The 14,025-nt window shown below is 40.3% G+C and overlaps 1 protein-coding gene across 6 annotated transcripts in view; it reads left to right on the top strand.

Moving 5' to 3' along the window:
* The window catches only part of APP (amyloid beta precursor protein), a 271,787-nt gene that overhangs the window by 198,289 nt on the left and 59,473 nt on the right, over window positions 1–14,025 (top strand). For all 6 annotated transcript variants that reach the window (XM_016186733.2, XM_016186732.2, XM_016186731.2 and 3 more), the window contains 2 exons: window positions 8,749–8,877; window positions 9,798–9,897. In XM_016186733.2, coding sequence (XP_016042219.1) covers window positions 8,749–8,877; window positions 9,798–9,897 — 229 coding nt within the window. The remainder of the gene's footprint in view (window positions 1–8,748; window positions 8,878–9,797; window positions 9,898–14,025) is intronic.

Raw genomic sequence — 14,025 nt, 5'->3', positions numbered from 1 at the left:
CAGGGTTTAGAGTTGGGAGAATAATGGCTCTGAACTTTTTTGTGAAAACAGGAGGGAATTGCTTTTTTTCTTGGGTGATGATTAACTTCCACAGTCACAGGGTTGGAAAACACCAGGGTGTAATTTAGTGCTCCAGGAGAGGGTTTTCTGAAAAAGTCTCTTGTTGCCTGGAAAGGCGAAGGTGCTTCCCTCCCCATTAAGTGACTCATTCACTTTCTTTTTGGCAAGATTATGCCTTTAAAGGCATTTGACAGACCATTCTCTCATTATGAAGTGGTTCAAGGCGCAAATGTCTGTTACGGTAAGATGCCAAATTTCTAGGTCAAGCATAAGGATGCAGAAAAGGGATAGTAGGACTGAGTGGTCTTATTTTAATCTACTTCCCATATAGACTGTGACATTAAAAGAAAGAAAGGAAAGGAGAAAGAAAGAAAGAAAGAAAGAAAGAAAGAAAGAAAGAAAGAAAGAAGGAAAGAAAGTGCCACTCCCAGAGGGATAAAGAATAGGGAACCTCTCCATTCCCACTGCCCTAAAATAAAAAAAAAATAAAAAAAAAAAAAAAAAAAAGAATAGGGAACCTCATCATTTGTCTTGGAGCCCTGCCTCCCCAGATCCCTGCCCCACTAGGCAAAGAGAGAGACAGGCTGGGAGTATGGATCGACCTGCCAATGCCCATGTTCAGTGGAGAAGCAATTACAGAAGCCAGCCCTTCCACTTTCAGCACTCCACAGTGATCTTGGGTCCATACTCCCAGAGGGATAAAGAATAGGGAAGCTATCAAGGGAGGGGATTTGGATATGGAGCCCTTCGGGGTAGGCATTGTATGGAACTGTACCCCTTATCCTATAATCTTGTCAATATTTCTATTTTATAAATATTTTTTTAAAAAAAAAAAGGAATAGGGATGGGATACAAAACTCTGGTTGAGAGAATCGTGTGGAATTGTACCCGTTATCCTACAATCTCGTTAATCACTAATAAAATTTCTTTAAAAAGTGGCACATTCGGGGTCAGGCGGTAGCGCAGCGGGTTAATTGCACCTGGCACAAAGTGCAAGGATCCCGATTCGAGCCTCTGGCTCCCCACCTGCATGGGGGTCTTCACAGATGGAGATGAAAGTTTACAGGTATCTATCTTTCTCTCCCCCACTCTGTCTTCCCTTCCTCTCTGTCCTCTTCAACGACAACAATAACAACAACAGCAACAAAGGGAAAAAAGTAGCCTCCAGGAGCATTGGATTCATAGTACAGGCTCGAGCCCCAGCAATAACCCTGGAGGCAAAAAAAAAAAAAAAGTGGCCCATTCAGATGTGGTTGGCGTTAAGTCAGTCAGATGTGTGTGATATACCCAAAGTTCAGGGACAGAACATTTATGAAATTACATAAAAAACCCAAGTGAAAAAGCTAGTACCTCTGATACGTGGGGATATATAATATATATTTATACACAGATTGCTTTTTTATTAGGAGCTTAATGGTTTACAGTACAGTTGCTGGCACATGGGTACAACTTCTCATCTCAAGAGTCTCCTTAAAGATTACCTGACAACAGAACTCAAGCTATAAGAGACGAGATATGACATCTTTTGAGATGAATCTCCGTACTGACACTAGTTTGAACATGCTGGCTAGAGTCCATTCGATATTTCTTTTTTTTTTCCTCCATGGTTATTGCTGGGTTCGGTGCCTGCACCATGAATCCACCGCTCCTGGAGGCCATTTTTCCCCCTTTTGTTGCCCTTGTTGTTGTAGCCTCGTTGCGGTTATTGTTATTACCATTGTTGATGTTGTTCGTTGTTGGATAGGGCAGAGAGAAATGGAGAGAGGAGGGGAAGACAGAGAGGGGGAGAGAAAGATAGACACCTGCAGACCTGCTTCACCGCCTGTGAAGCGACTCCCCTGCACGTGGGGAGCTCAAACCGGGATCCTTATGCCGGTCCCTGCACTTTGCGCCACGTGCGCCTAACCCACTGCACCACCGCCCGACCCCCCATTTGATATTTTCTAAGTTGTGTTTCCATTACAACAACTTCCTAAAGGACCCCAACATACTAGATGGCTAAACCAACTGGGATTGTGATGCTCTCTGAATTGTGCCTCTTCTTAATGGAAAGATAGTTCTTTGCAACTTGGATATGGGCAGCTGTCTATTTTGGTACTGCAACTACTGTGAAGTTCTGTTTGGCTCCATTCATTCAATTAACCGACATTAATGAGTAACCAAACTGTGGCAGGATTGTAGCAGGAAATGAAGATACACTCTAGCTCCAAGGGAGGACAATGGTTGATGTTTCAAAATAGAAGTCAATTTCTTTCCAAGGTTGAGTCTAGTGCTTGTGAGGAAAGGCCACTCTTTATCTTTTAAGAAATTTCTTTTTGAAATGATTTTTTTTTTTTTTAAGCAGCATGATTTGTGGAGTTAACTAAGTGAAAATTGAAAAGTACCACATTCGATGTAAATAGATACTTTGTAATCATAGGCTAAACACTTTCAGAAACAGTAATGACAATAAAAAGGATTGGTTATAATTAGTCCCTTGGGGCAGATCTTTTCCTTTCATTGTCCCCATTCTTTGCTGTAAATTTTAATAAGATTAACCATCCAGGGCCAATATAAAATTATTGTACTACTAATACATAGCATATGTAAATGGTGAAAGAGGAAATTTAAACACACACAAAAAAAATGTCACTACTTCTTGCAAAAGATTTAAAGATGTGAGAGTGATATAGTTTAAATGTTTCTTAGAGGGGGCCAGGCAATAGCGCAGAGGGTAAGGCGCACATGGCGCGAAGCACAAGGACCAGCATAAGGATCCCGGTTCGAGACCTGGCTCCCCACCTGCAGGGGAGTCATTACACAGGTGGTAAAGCAGGTCTTCAGGTGTCTGTGTTTCTCTCCCTCTGTCTGTCTTCCTCTCCTCTCTCCACTTCTCTCTGTCCTATCTAACAACAAGAATAGTAACTACAACAACAATAAAAAATTAAAAAAAGAGCAACAAAAGGGAAAATAAATAATAATAAAAAATGTTTCTTAGATTCTGCTTGCTATCATCATCTTTATGACTAGCTCCTCAATTCTTATATTTGTCTTTCCAATTATATGAATAATTCTGCTATGCACTTAAATATTGTGACGGTAATAGTACCAGTTACTTTAAAGTAATATACATTTGTGTAGATACCAGGAATTTTTCCTACCATTTCTATATGAACATTTTTTGTGTTTTTAATGAAAATATGATGGCATTTATTTTCGTCCTAGCATAATGAAATGAAACTCCTTACACAGTTGAGATCTCCTGTCACCTGTAGTATGTGATACAGCTTTAGAAATAGTTTCCAGTCTGGAGAATTCTCTATTCCTACTAAAAGTCATTAAGGCAGTTAATTTATTTGAAGGGAATATGCATGAATCATGTGCCAAAGGCAGGGCCTCTTTTTTTTTTTTAATCTAAAAACCAGTGAAAATATAAAAGGACAGAGCAATGTTATTGGCTTCTCTTTTTCACTAAAATAATATTTGTTTCTGAGATATAGACATAGCTGTCATTTCACTTGCTGTGATTTATCTGCCTGCTCCCGCCTGATAATTAATCTTCTCCCTTCCCCCACTTCTGAGCATGATTCTTAGAAATGTGTTTGTTTACATGATTAAATCAGCTGAGCAGAACCCTGTGATTCGTTTATTGAAGGACATGGTAATGTCTTCCTGAATTATCTCATGTCCCGAGGTGCGAACATTAGGAAGAAAAGGCTGTGTTTCTGCAGAGCATTCTGCAAATGCTCTGCCACTGAGCTATACCCCCTCTAGTAAGGCTCGTGTTTCTATAGATGTCCACACAGCGTGTATCTGAGCTAACATTAACAATGATGAGGTCCTAGCCTCCTGTGGGCTCTTAGGGTTCATTGTCCACAGGGGAGCTTTTGTTCCTGGCAGAGAGAGAACTTCATACTGAGGTTGGGTAATCATGAGAGAGAGCCTGGTGTGTATTTCACTGTCGAGCTCTGGTGGGCTGGGGAGAGGAGGCTAGGGATATGTTTTGAAAGCATAGAAAGAAAAAAATTGTTGGTATTAGAGGAGATAAGCATTTTTAACTATGAATACAGTCACCATTTAATTATCCATTTTTAATAAGAGATAAAGATGGCTTTAGAACTGGAATCCGTGAATATCACAAAAGCCTAACTTTGAACTAATGCTTTTAATCAGTTCCCAGTAATCCTAACCAGATTGACAGAGGACCTTCCTATCTTGCTGTTCCTTCTCTCTGTATCTGACATGTTAGCAAAAGTAGAGAGGAGTGCCAAAAATCAAGGACAGTAATCATGAGATTGAACAAGCTAAATCTGGATGGTCTTTCCACACAATTAAAAGAGCTGATATTAGCAAGTCCTAAGAGAATACTATATGAGAGCATAAAACCTAGAAATTTAGGCAAAGATTCCTGGCATGGGGCTTCTGTAGCTATTCGGTTCTTTGTTTTTCATCTCTGTAAGTTATTCTTTCAATTCACATTTAGCTTGATACATTTTAGATTTGCCTATAAAGGATCACCTTGTGGTTTGGAGAATGAGTTCTGAAGCCAGAAAAATTGGGGTTTCTCAACTGTTTTGCTGCTACTGACTAACCAGCTGCATGACCAGTTATGTGGCCATCAAACTCTAGTCCCTCAGCCTTCTTTGTGTTCCGTTTACTACTGTGTAGTGCAAAGAACAGCTCTATTTCTGTTGTAAGGTGAATCTGAGCACAGTGATAAGTTAAAAAGCACACAGCACTGAAAACATGGTCTTGTTCAATAATCCAGTAACTACTAGGTTATTGGGACCAGGTGGTATCATTCCCAGTTGAGCGCACACATCAGCAAAGCTCAAGAACCTGGGTTCTAGCTCCCATTCCCCATCTGTGGAGAGAGATGCATCATGGGCTGTGAAGCAGGTTTGCGTATACCCGTCTTTCTCCCTCTTTATATCCTCCTTCCCATCTCAGTTTTTCTCTGTCCTATCAAATAAAAATAGAAAACAAAAAAACATGACCACCAAGATAGTGCAGGCACCAAGCCCCATCAATAACCCTGGTGGCAATTTTTTTTTTTAATGCTGGGTTGTTAATGCTTAGAGGAAAGAAGAGAAACAAGACTAAAATAAATATGTATTGAGTGCCTACCATGATTAGGTATCGGTGGCTAGCTTAGCACAGCACCATTTTAATTTTCTATACCTTCCTGTATAGAAGAAGAATAGCTGGTTGGCACAGATGATAAAATTGGGGTTTAGAAAGTGTTGAGACTCTCATTTTATTGTAAAACTGATATTTAGTCATTAGCAGGCAAGGGAATAGGAAGTGAGCTCAGCCCTGTTAGTGCACAGAACTCGCGTATATGAGGCCCCAGCAGTGTCAGATTCATTCCTGAGTACCACCTTACGTTAAGCTTGAACTTGGCCTCTCTTTCTGTCTTTCTCTCACCCCTTCTCATAACCGATAGATAAACAGCAAGTGGGAATGATGTAAGTGGTGGCAGGGGAAGGAAGAACGGGAAGCCCTGTGTTAATGATCAGGAATCATCTCCTGTGCTTAAATTTGAAACCTAGCTCAGTGTAGGAGTGCGAAGCTCAGCTTGGACTCTCCCCGTCCTGGTGTACATGCTTTTTTAGGCCTTGCTGTTGAAAAATGAGTAAGCATCAAGAAGGGGATGTCACTTTCTATTTGCATAGGACTACAGATAAAATATCCACCATGTTCCAACAGCTTTTGATTTCTGACCTTTTAAAGGTGCTTTTCTTTTTTTTTTTTGTCTCCGGGTTTATGGCTGGGGCGCAGTGCCTACACTCCGAATCCACTGCCCCTGGTGGCCATCTCTTCTGTTTTTGTTGTCGTTCCTGCTGCTGTTTTGTTGTTGTTGTTGGAAAGGACAGAGAGAAATTGAGGAGGTTGAGAGAGAGGAAAAGAGACAAATAGACACCTGCAGACCTGTTTCACCACCCATGAAGCGACCCCTCTGCAGGTGGGGAGCCAGGGACTTGAATAGGAATCCCTGTACTTCGCACTATATTAACCCAGTGTACCACCGCCTGGCCCCCTAAAGATGCCTTTTTAATTTATATCTATAGTCTCTCCTCTTAGATATAAATATGTATACTTGTGTCTTTCAGATATAGATGTATATGTGTCTGTATTCTATCTTCTTTTGGATATATATATATATATATACATATATATATATATCTGGTTAATGTGGCTTGTAGATCTTTGTCTCTTACTGCTTTTCCTGTTTTAAGATTTAAAAGATCATTTTTCTGATCCGTAGATTCAACTGACTTTCATAGTATAAATGAAATCTGAAAGGGTATACTGCCACAAGCTCATCTCAAGCTGCAATGTCTGCTTTTAGGGATAAATTGCAGAGCACTTTTTTTTTTCCTAAGATGGGAAAAATAAATAAGGCAGAGAAGCACCCGTTGTTTTTCCTTTTGGTAGATTTGTCCTTGCAAGTGTAGGAGTGCATGCACTGACTGGCACGCAATGAAGCAAGCACGTACAAGACACCTTCTCAGTCAGGCACAGTGTGCTGTGTGATTGCTGATAAAGAAACTAGCAGCACCGAAGCTGCCACTTTGGGACCTTACACTTGAAAAGGGGAATCAAAACATAAATAATTTAGTATATGGGATTAAATCCAGTCACAGGGACTAGCAGAGTATTGCACAGGCATGCAAAAAGGGGTCTCATTTAACATCTCACCATTGAGCATGTCAGGAGTAGCTCCTTGGTCAACCAAACAAAAGAAGATGTGGACTTGATCAAATAGTGGAACACCACAGACCCGCCTACACACATATAAACAAACACACACACATACACATCATAATCACCATCTTCTCTGCAAATAAATTAACTAGCTTTGTTCAAATGGCTGGAATTCTATTCCTGACATGAGCTTCTAGAGCTGGTAACTTGCTTGTTTTAAGGAAGAAGAAATGTGTGTCTTGGGAAATTATTTTGCCAAATGCCATGGTGGAATGCATATAGCCATGGAATTGTTGAAGAAACTTTGTCCTTTTGATTAGGGTGAATGTTTTCAAATCCAAATTTCAAATAGAATAAAACTGAAAAGGAACCAACTAGAAAATGTAGGAGCACTTAAAAAGAATCTTTTTTTAAATTTCTTTATTGGGAAATTAATAGTTTGCAGTCAACAGTAAAATATAATAGTTTGTACATGTGTAACATTTCCACATAACAATACAACCCCCACTAGGTCCTCCTCTGCCATCATGTTCCAGGACATGAGCTCTCCCCTCCACCACCCTCACATCCCACCCCAGAGTCTTACTTTGGTGCAATACACCAACTCCAGTCCAAGTTGTGCTTAGTGTTTTCCCTTCTGTTCTTATTTTTTAACTTCTGTCTATGAGTGAGATCATCATTAAAAAGAATCTTAATTGTTGCTAAAGAATTAGAATCTGATGGCCTCAAAAGAATGTAATCAAATTTCAATGTAAAGCAACTACAGTTTAGCATCAACCTTGATCTTAGGAAAATAGGCCACTTGGTGCTTATCAATTATTATTATTTTGCCTACAAAAGGATTAACGTTTCCCATGACTTTTTCTTGTTTTGGTTATTGTGCATTTTTATGCTACTGATGGTAGAATTACTTGTGTAATGTTACTGTTGACTTAACCCTAAGACAGGGAAGACTGGGCAGTTGAGCACACATGTTACCCATCACAAGGACAAGGGTTCAAATCCCAGACCCCACCTGCAGGGGGGAAGCTTCACAAGTGGTGAAGCAGTGCTAAGTATGTCTCTGTTGTTGTGTGGGCCGCAGAGAAGAGAGAGAGGAGGTCCGGAGCGAAGAGGGAACACAAATCTTTATTTGCGCTGGCACCTCAGAGTTGGGTGCTAGAGAAGCAGGTTGGGCCACGTGGAGGTAGCGAAAATGGCCGCTTCACGCAGTAACCTTTCCTGCGTCTGAACACCGAAGTGAAGTGCTGGCAAGAGAGCGAGGTGCGGAAGAAGAAGGACTTTTATAGGAGTAGCTTTCGCGAGAATGGGAAGGGGGAGGAGTAACCATAGCACTCCAGGATAGGATAATGACTCTCGTGAAAATGGGAAAGGGGAGGAGTAACCAAAACACTGCAAATATGGGGGGGGGGGAAATAGACAATGCCCTGAGGGCACAACATGGCGAAACAGGCACTCTGAGAATGTCCCAACTCTCGCAGAAACTAGTAGTAGCCTGAGGGGACAACATGGCAGATGTGACTGCATCTGCATAATTTCCCAGCATGTCTCTCTTTTTCTCTCCCTTTTTATTTCCCCCACCCCTCCTGATTTCTTCTCTGTCAAATAAATAAGTAAATGGATAATTTTATAAGTGTTAGAGCAGTGCTATGGTATCTGTCTTCTCCTTCTCTCTCTCCATATATATATATTCTGATATATAAAAGGAATGGGAAATTTCAACCTAAATGTGATGAAATCACACATGTCAGAGCTCCCAGTGCCACCCAAAAAATAAACAGAAAGAAATGTTGACTAAGGAGAACAATCTCCACCGTGTTGAAGTTACCAAATCCTTTTTTTACATAGAAATGAAGAGTGGTGCGCTGGCTAATTAATTAATCACCCACTACAGAAAAAATGGAGGAAATGTCTAGAAAGGAGAATTTTGAAGGGAAGGGGTGATGATTTGTCAAGAGATTTTCACAAACCTATAATTTCCTTTTCATCACCCCCCCATAGCCTCGTCATGTGTTCAACATGCTGAAGAGGTATGTCCGAGCTGAACAGAAAGACAGACAACACACCCTAAAGCATTTTGAACATGTACGCATGGTGGACCCCAAGAAAGCTGCTCAGATCCGGTCCCAGGTAAGCAGAGAGAGGGAATCTTTGGGAGCTTTGACAGCTCAGTATCCTTGTTCTTTTTAGCTATTCCCAGGGTAGCTCTGGCTATTGTTCCACTAAAACAAGAGCTCTTTGATGCCTGGTAAAATTCTAATGGCTTATCTTAGAGCAAAGTGTGATAGGCTATTTTCTGAGTTTCAACAATATTAGGGACTACTGATTCTTAAAGGATCTTTTAACTCTCTGATGATTAATATGAAGAAAACAGAAGCTGTATAAGTCAACACCCTGGTTCAATTAAATTGTAGCAGGCAATCACTGTTTCTTTGATGCATGGATATAATGTGAGCCTAAAAAAATCCTCTAATAATAATATTTCATATACCTCTATTCCCAAAGGTTGAAACTTTCAGTCTACCTCTAAAAACTATAATTTGACATTTCCTAAAGTAGATGGTTTTTTTTAAATTAGATATATAAATATATTATCATGAAATTGTGTGTGCATTTTATACATGCATGTAAATTCATGCATTTATAGACTTATATTTAAAACTCACATATAGTATGAATTTTCCATCCAGACTGAAAAACATTCTTATCTGTTTGTAAATGTACAAAGAAATATATTTAGGGCATCAAAGTTATTTGGAAAGACTCAATGTTAGGAATCAGAGTTGGGCAAAAATTACCTTTTCAATTCGTGTTCTTTGGTTATATCTTTGATTATAAACATGCAATAGGAAAGGTAGATTAAAGTAACTTCAGAGTTAAAATCAGTGGAGGGAGAAGAAAAAGTAGAATGCTCTGCCATCAAGATGATAAGTTCCAGCAGCATTCTGTCCTTTTTGTTCAGAAAGTCTGTCAATCTGTAATACTTGGCTAAGGAAGTGAGCGGTCCTTACTCAGGAGATGGCTAACCATCTTGTCTTGCTTTGTTGCAGGTTATGACTCATCTCCGTGTGATTTATGAGCGCATGAACCAGTCTCTCTCCCTGCTCTACAATGTACCTGCAGTGGCCGAGGAGATTCAGGATGAAGTTGGTAAGCAAAATATTTAATCCTATGTATTAAAGCATGTTTTTCCCTGGAAAGGAGAATCTAGAAAGTGAAATCATCTTTGTCAGAAATTACAGTTGTTCTAATATGTTGAAGAGGAAAAAACACTTCGTATTACAGTATTACAAGAGATCATAATAACTCTCACCTTAGTAATTGCATCAGTTCATAAAAGTACTTACAAGAACAGGGAGACAGAATTTGTCTCATGGTAGATCTTTGTTCTGATGAGATACTTGTTGGCTTGTACTTGTCAGCCATTAGCCAGTCACATGCATATCCCCCTGTCATGCTTTAGTACTTCACAGTTTGGTAAAAAAGCAAACCTTTATTTATCTCTCTTCTTATTCACCAGAACACTACTTTATTCACATTTACCATTTAAGTGGCTTTCTTGCCCATGCCACACCATGTATCCTAAGCAGTGCATCAAGAACATAAAACTCATTTCTGACTTTTAGGTTACTCTTTTTATTATTATTATTATTGTTATTTGTAAAGTGGAAATACTGAAAAGACTATAGGATAAGAGGGGTACAGTTCCCACCCCCAGAACTTCGTATCCAATCTCCTCCCTTGATAGCTTCCCTGTTTATCTCTCTGGAAGTATAGACCCAGGATCATTATGGCGTGCATAAGGTAGAAGGTCTGGCTTCATAATTGCTTCCCCACTGAACATGGGCTTTTGGCAGGTTGGTCCATACTTCCAGCCTGTCTCTCTCTTCCCCTAGTGGGGCAGAGATCTGGGGAGGTGGGGCTCCAGGACATATGTTGGGGTAGTCTGCCCAGGGAAGTTAGGTTGGCATCATGGTATCATCTGGAACCTGGTGGCTGAAAAAGAGTTAAGATATAAAGCAAAACAAATTGTTGACTAATCATGAACCTAGTCAAGAATATTGCAGATAAAGGTTTGGAGTCTCCGTTTTGGAAAAAACTAGTTGATCTATTTTAGGTATATTCCAAGGGGGCTGTGATGTTACTAATTTTTGCCTGAGCCTAACAGGTAATGTGCAGGTGGACCCAGGTTAAACTGTAAGCCCCGTCGCTTTGATCTGGGGCCCATATTCCACACGGGAGCCTATGTAACCTCTGCATCCCTGTAGGTCTGAGTTTGCATTCTGTGGTCACAGCTAGGAACATTCCAGGCTGTACTCATTTCAGGACCCATCTTCCTCCGGTAATAGGTAGAGTATGTAGTCCAGTCTCCCTTCGGAGAATGGAACATTCCCTACCATTGTTGATCCACGTTGAGGGCAAGGTCCTATGAGTGTCCACAAAGGGGTCCATTATGTTGTTCCTGATGGAGAAGACCAGTGACAGTGGTGGTGAGAGAGATCTATTAGAGGTCTAGCCCCATCATGTCTGTGTGGGATCCCAGGACTCCCTGACTAGGGTCCCAGGTGATGGGATGGCCTGGTAGTGACTAAAGAGTCATCATTAAAGTCTGCCGGTCCCTTGCCCTTACTCAGCTTTTGTAGTCCTTTGTCTGACATGTTAGCTTTGGAGTGATTGAGGGATGTGTAATAGGAGGTAGGTGAGGAGGGTTTTAGGTTATTCTTATGCTCAGTAAGTCACGGCAGTCTTTGATTCCCTACCCCCAGAGCTCCCCCTCCCCCCCAAAAAAGAAGAGCGAGCCATGAGTATTCTCTGAGGCAGATAGTTGTTCATATTTAATTGAAATGTGAGCCCTAACTTTAATCAAAATTTTGTTTTCATACCAGATGATCTCATTCATAGACTAAGACAATCCAGAACTAGTTTTTGAATCCCTCAAGAACTGGGGTTGTCAAAGAGAGAAGGAAAGAAACCAAAGGGGATGGTAATCCAGTAGACTGTAGTGGAGGACACTGGGACTGTTATGGGGAGATGGTATCACAACATTGGAAGAGGCACAACACAGAGACAAGGATGTAAACCTCATTTTGAAATAACCATCAACTCACAAAACCAAAGACAGTATCCCCAAACCAGGAAATTGATGCCGTGGCCCCACTGTCATTGATGTCCCTTGTTTTCCTAGTAACATGTTTTATATGTCAAGTGAGTCAGTTGCTGCCTTTCTTGAAAACAGAATCAAGTGTCTTATTCTCTGTAAATGCCCACATTTGTTTAACTTTTCCTTACAACAGTGTACAGAGGGCAGCTATGCTGATGAATCTTATCAGCATAAAGGAAGTGTGTGCTTACTGGAGATTTGTATTTGCCAAATAACTAGTCAGCAGATCAGCTGTATCCATGGGCTGTCCCCCTCTCCATAATGAATTCTACCCTTTGTTAAGTGGGTTGGAAATAAATATTGGCTATCTGAAGTCAGGGATTTGTCATTACAGGAATTCCTCCTTTGAAGTGTCCAAAATACCTCTTAACTTCCTTTCTCCAGTATGTGCCAATGCTATTCTACTCTTTTCTTTTTGAACTTGAAGTCACTTTTAAATGTTGTTTACTCCCAGATATTTGGCAGGTGTCAAGTGGTGATGGTATGCCAGTACTGTGTTTTAATGGATGAAGTCAAGGGTACTTCAGTCTTCATAGCTGATGAAGAAACTTTGTAATAAGTCATCCAGGTTTTTGTTCCAAAGGAAGAACTCAGGCCAAAGAAGTAGCTTAGTGGTGGAGCACATTAAAGATGTCAGGAGATAGGCCTTCTGGTAGAGTATGCACCTAACCAAGTGTGAGTCCCCCACACACACAACACTGGTTCATCGCAACACCAGAGAAAGCATAGTGTTGTCGTGTCTCTATCTTTTTAAAAAAAGAGAGAAAAATGAAATTTAATGGAAAAAATGAGCCTGGACATAGTGGAATCATGAATGAACATAGGCTTATTTAATAAGAAAAAGAAAATGAATTAATTAAAATTTAAAAATCTTTAAACAGTGGGTTATGTTGAACAGATTTTAGGGGGATCATCAGCAGACCCTATAGTCTACACCTTGAATTGGACTTAGTATTCCCACTGAATTTTCACTCTGCTGTTAAGAAATGCATACATCTCTTAGATAAATTGGTAGAAAATAAATTGACAAGGAACCACTATAATGTGTATATGTGTAATTGGTCCTCAGTAAGCTATAGAAAGGATAGAATTAAAGAAGTCATTTTTTTTTAACGAACTAAAGCTCAAGGTCTACATGAATGGGTATTTGTCTTGCAGTTACTTTAACTATTTTTATACATGACTTCAGTAACACCAAAATACAGGGGATAAACAATTATAAAAGACTGGAGAGTTGACCATCATTTCACTCTGACCTGATGATTATTTATGTCTCATTCTAATTAAATTATTAGAACTTTTTATTTGGCACGGTACTACTGAAAACAGTGGTCACTGATGAGTCACATGTCTGCAGAGCAGATGGTGATTCAAAGATGTTGCATATTGCAAAATGCCCAAGAATAGCGTAGCACAGTAAGCTTCAGTTCTCAATTCCATGGAGAACATTTAGATAATGAAAATCATGGATTTTTTTTTTTTCTTTTTCTTTGTGGTTTTTTTTTTTTTTTCTCCAGAGTTAGCCCTGGGGCTCAGTACTGGCACTACAAATCCACTGCTCCTTGGGGCCATTTTTTCCATTTTATTGGGTAAGACAGAAATTGAGAGGGAAGGGGGAGATACAAAGGGAGAGACAAAGATAGACACCTGCAGGCCAGCATTGCTGTATTCCCCCCCCCCTGCAGGTGGGGAGCTGGGGGCTTGAACCAGGATCCTTGCGAGGGTCCTTGTGCTTAGTGCCTTTATCCAAGTGCACTACCACCCAGTCTGGAATTCTTTTCCTCCAAAAAAAAAAAAAGGGAATCAGGCAGTAGTGCAGTGGTTAAGCACAGGTGGCACAAAGCACAAGGACCGGCATAAAGATCCTGGTTCAAGCCCCCAGCTCCACACCTATTGAGCAATCACTTCACAAGTGGTGAAGCAGGTCTGCAGGTGTCTTTCTCTCCCCCTTTCTGCATCCACCTCCTCTCTCCATTTCTCTCTGTCCTATCCAACAACAATGACATCAATAACAACAACAATAATAACTACAACAATAAAACAGCAAGGGCAACAAAAAGGGAAAATGAATAAATAAATATTAAAAAAAAAACCCTTCCCTATTAAATTGGATCAAG

Source organism: Erinaceus europaeus, chromosome 9, assembly GCF_950295315.1.
Source record: "Erinaceus europaeus chromosome 9, mEriEur2.1, whole genome shotgun sequence".
In the NCBI taxonomy this organism is placed as follows: Eukaryota; Metazoa; Chordata; class Mammalia; order Eulipotyphla; family Erinaceidae; genus Erinaceus; species Erinaceus europaeus.
The sequence above is the reverse complement of the archived record's forward strand: the minus strand, read 5'-3'. Positions and strand labels throughout refer to the sequence as shown.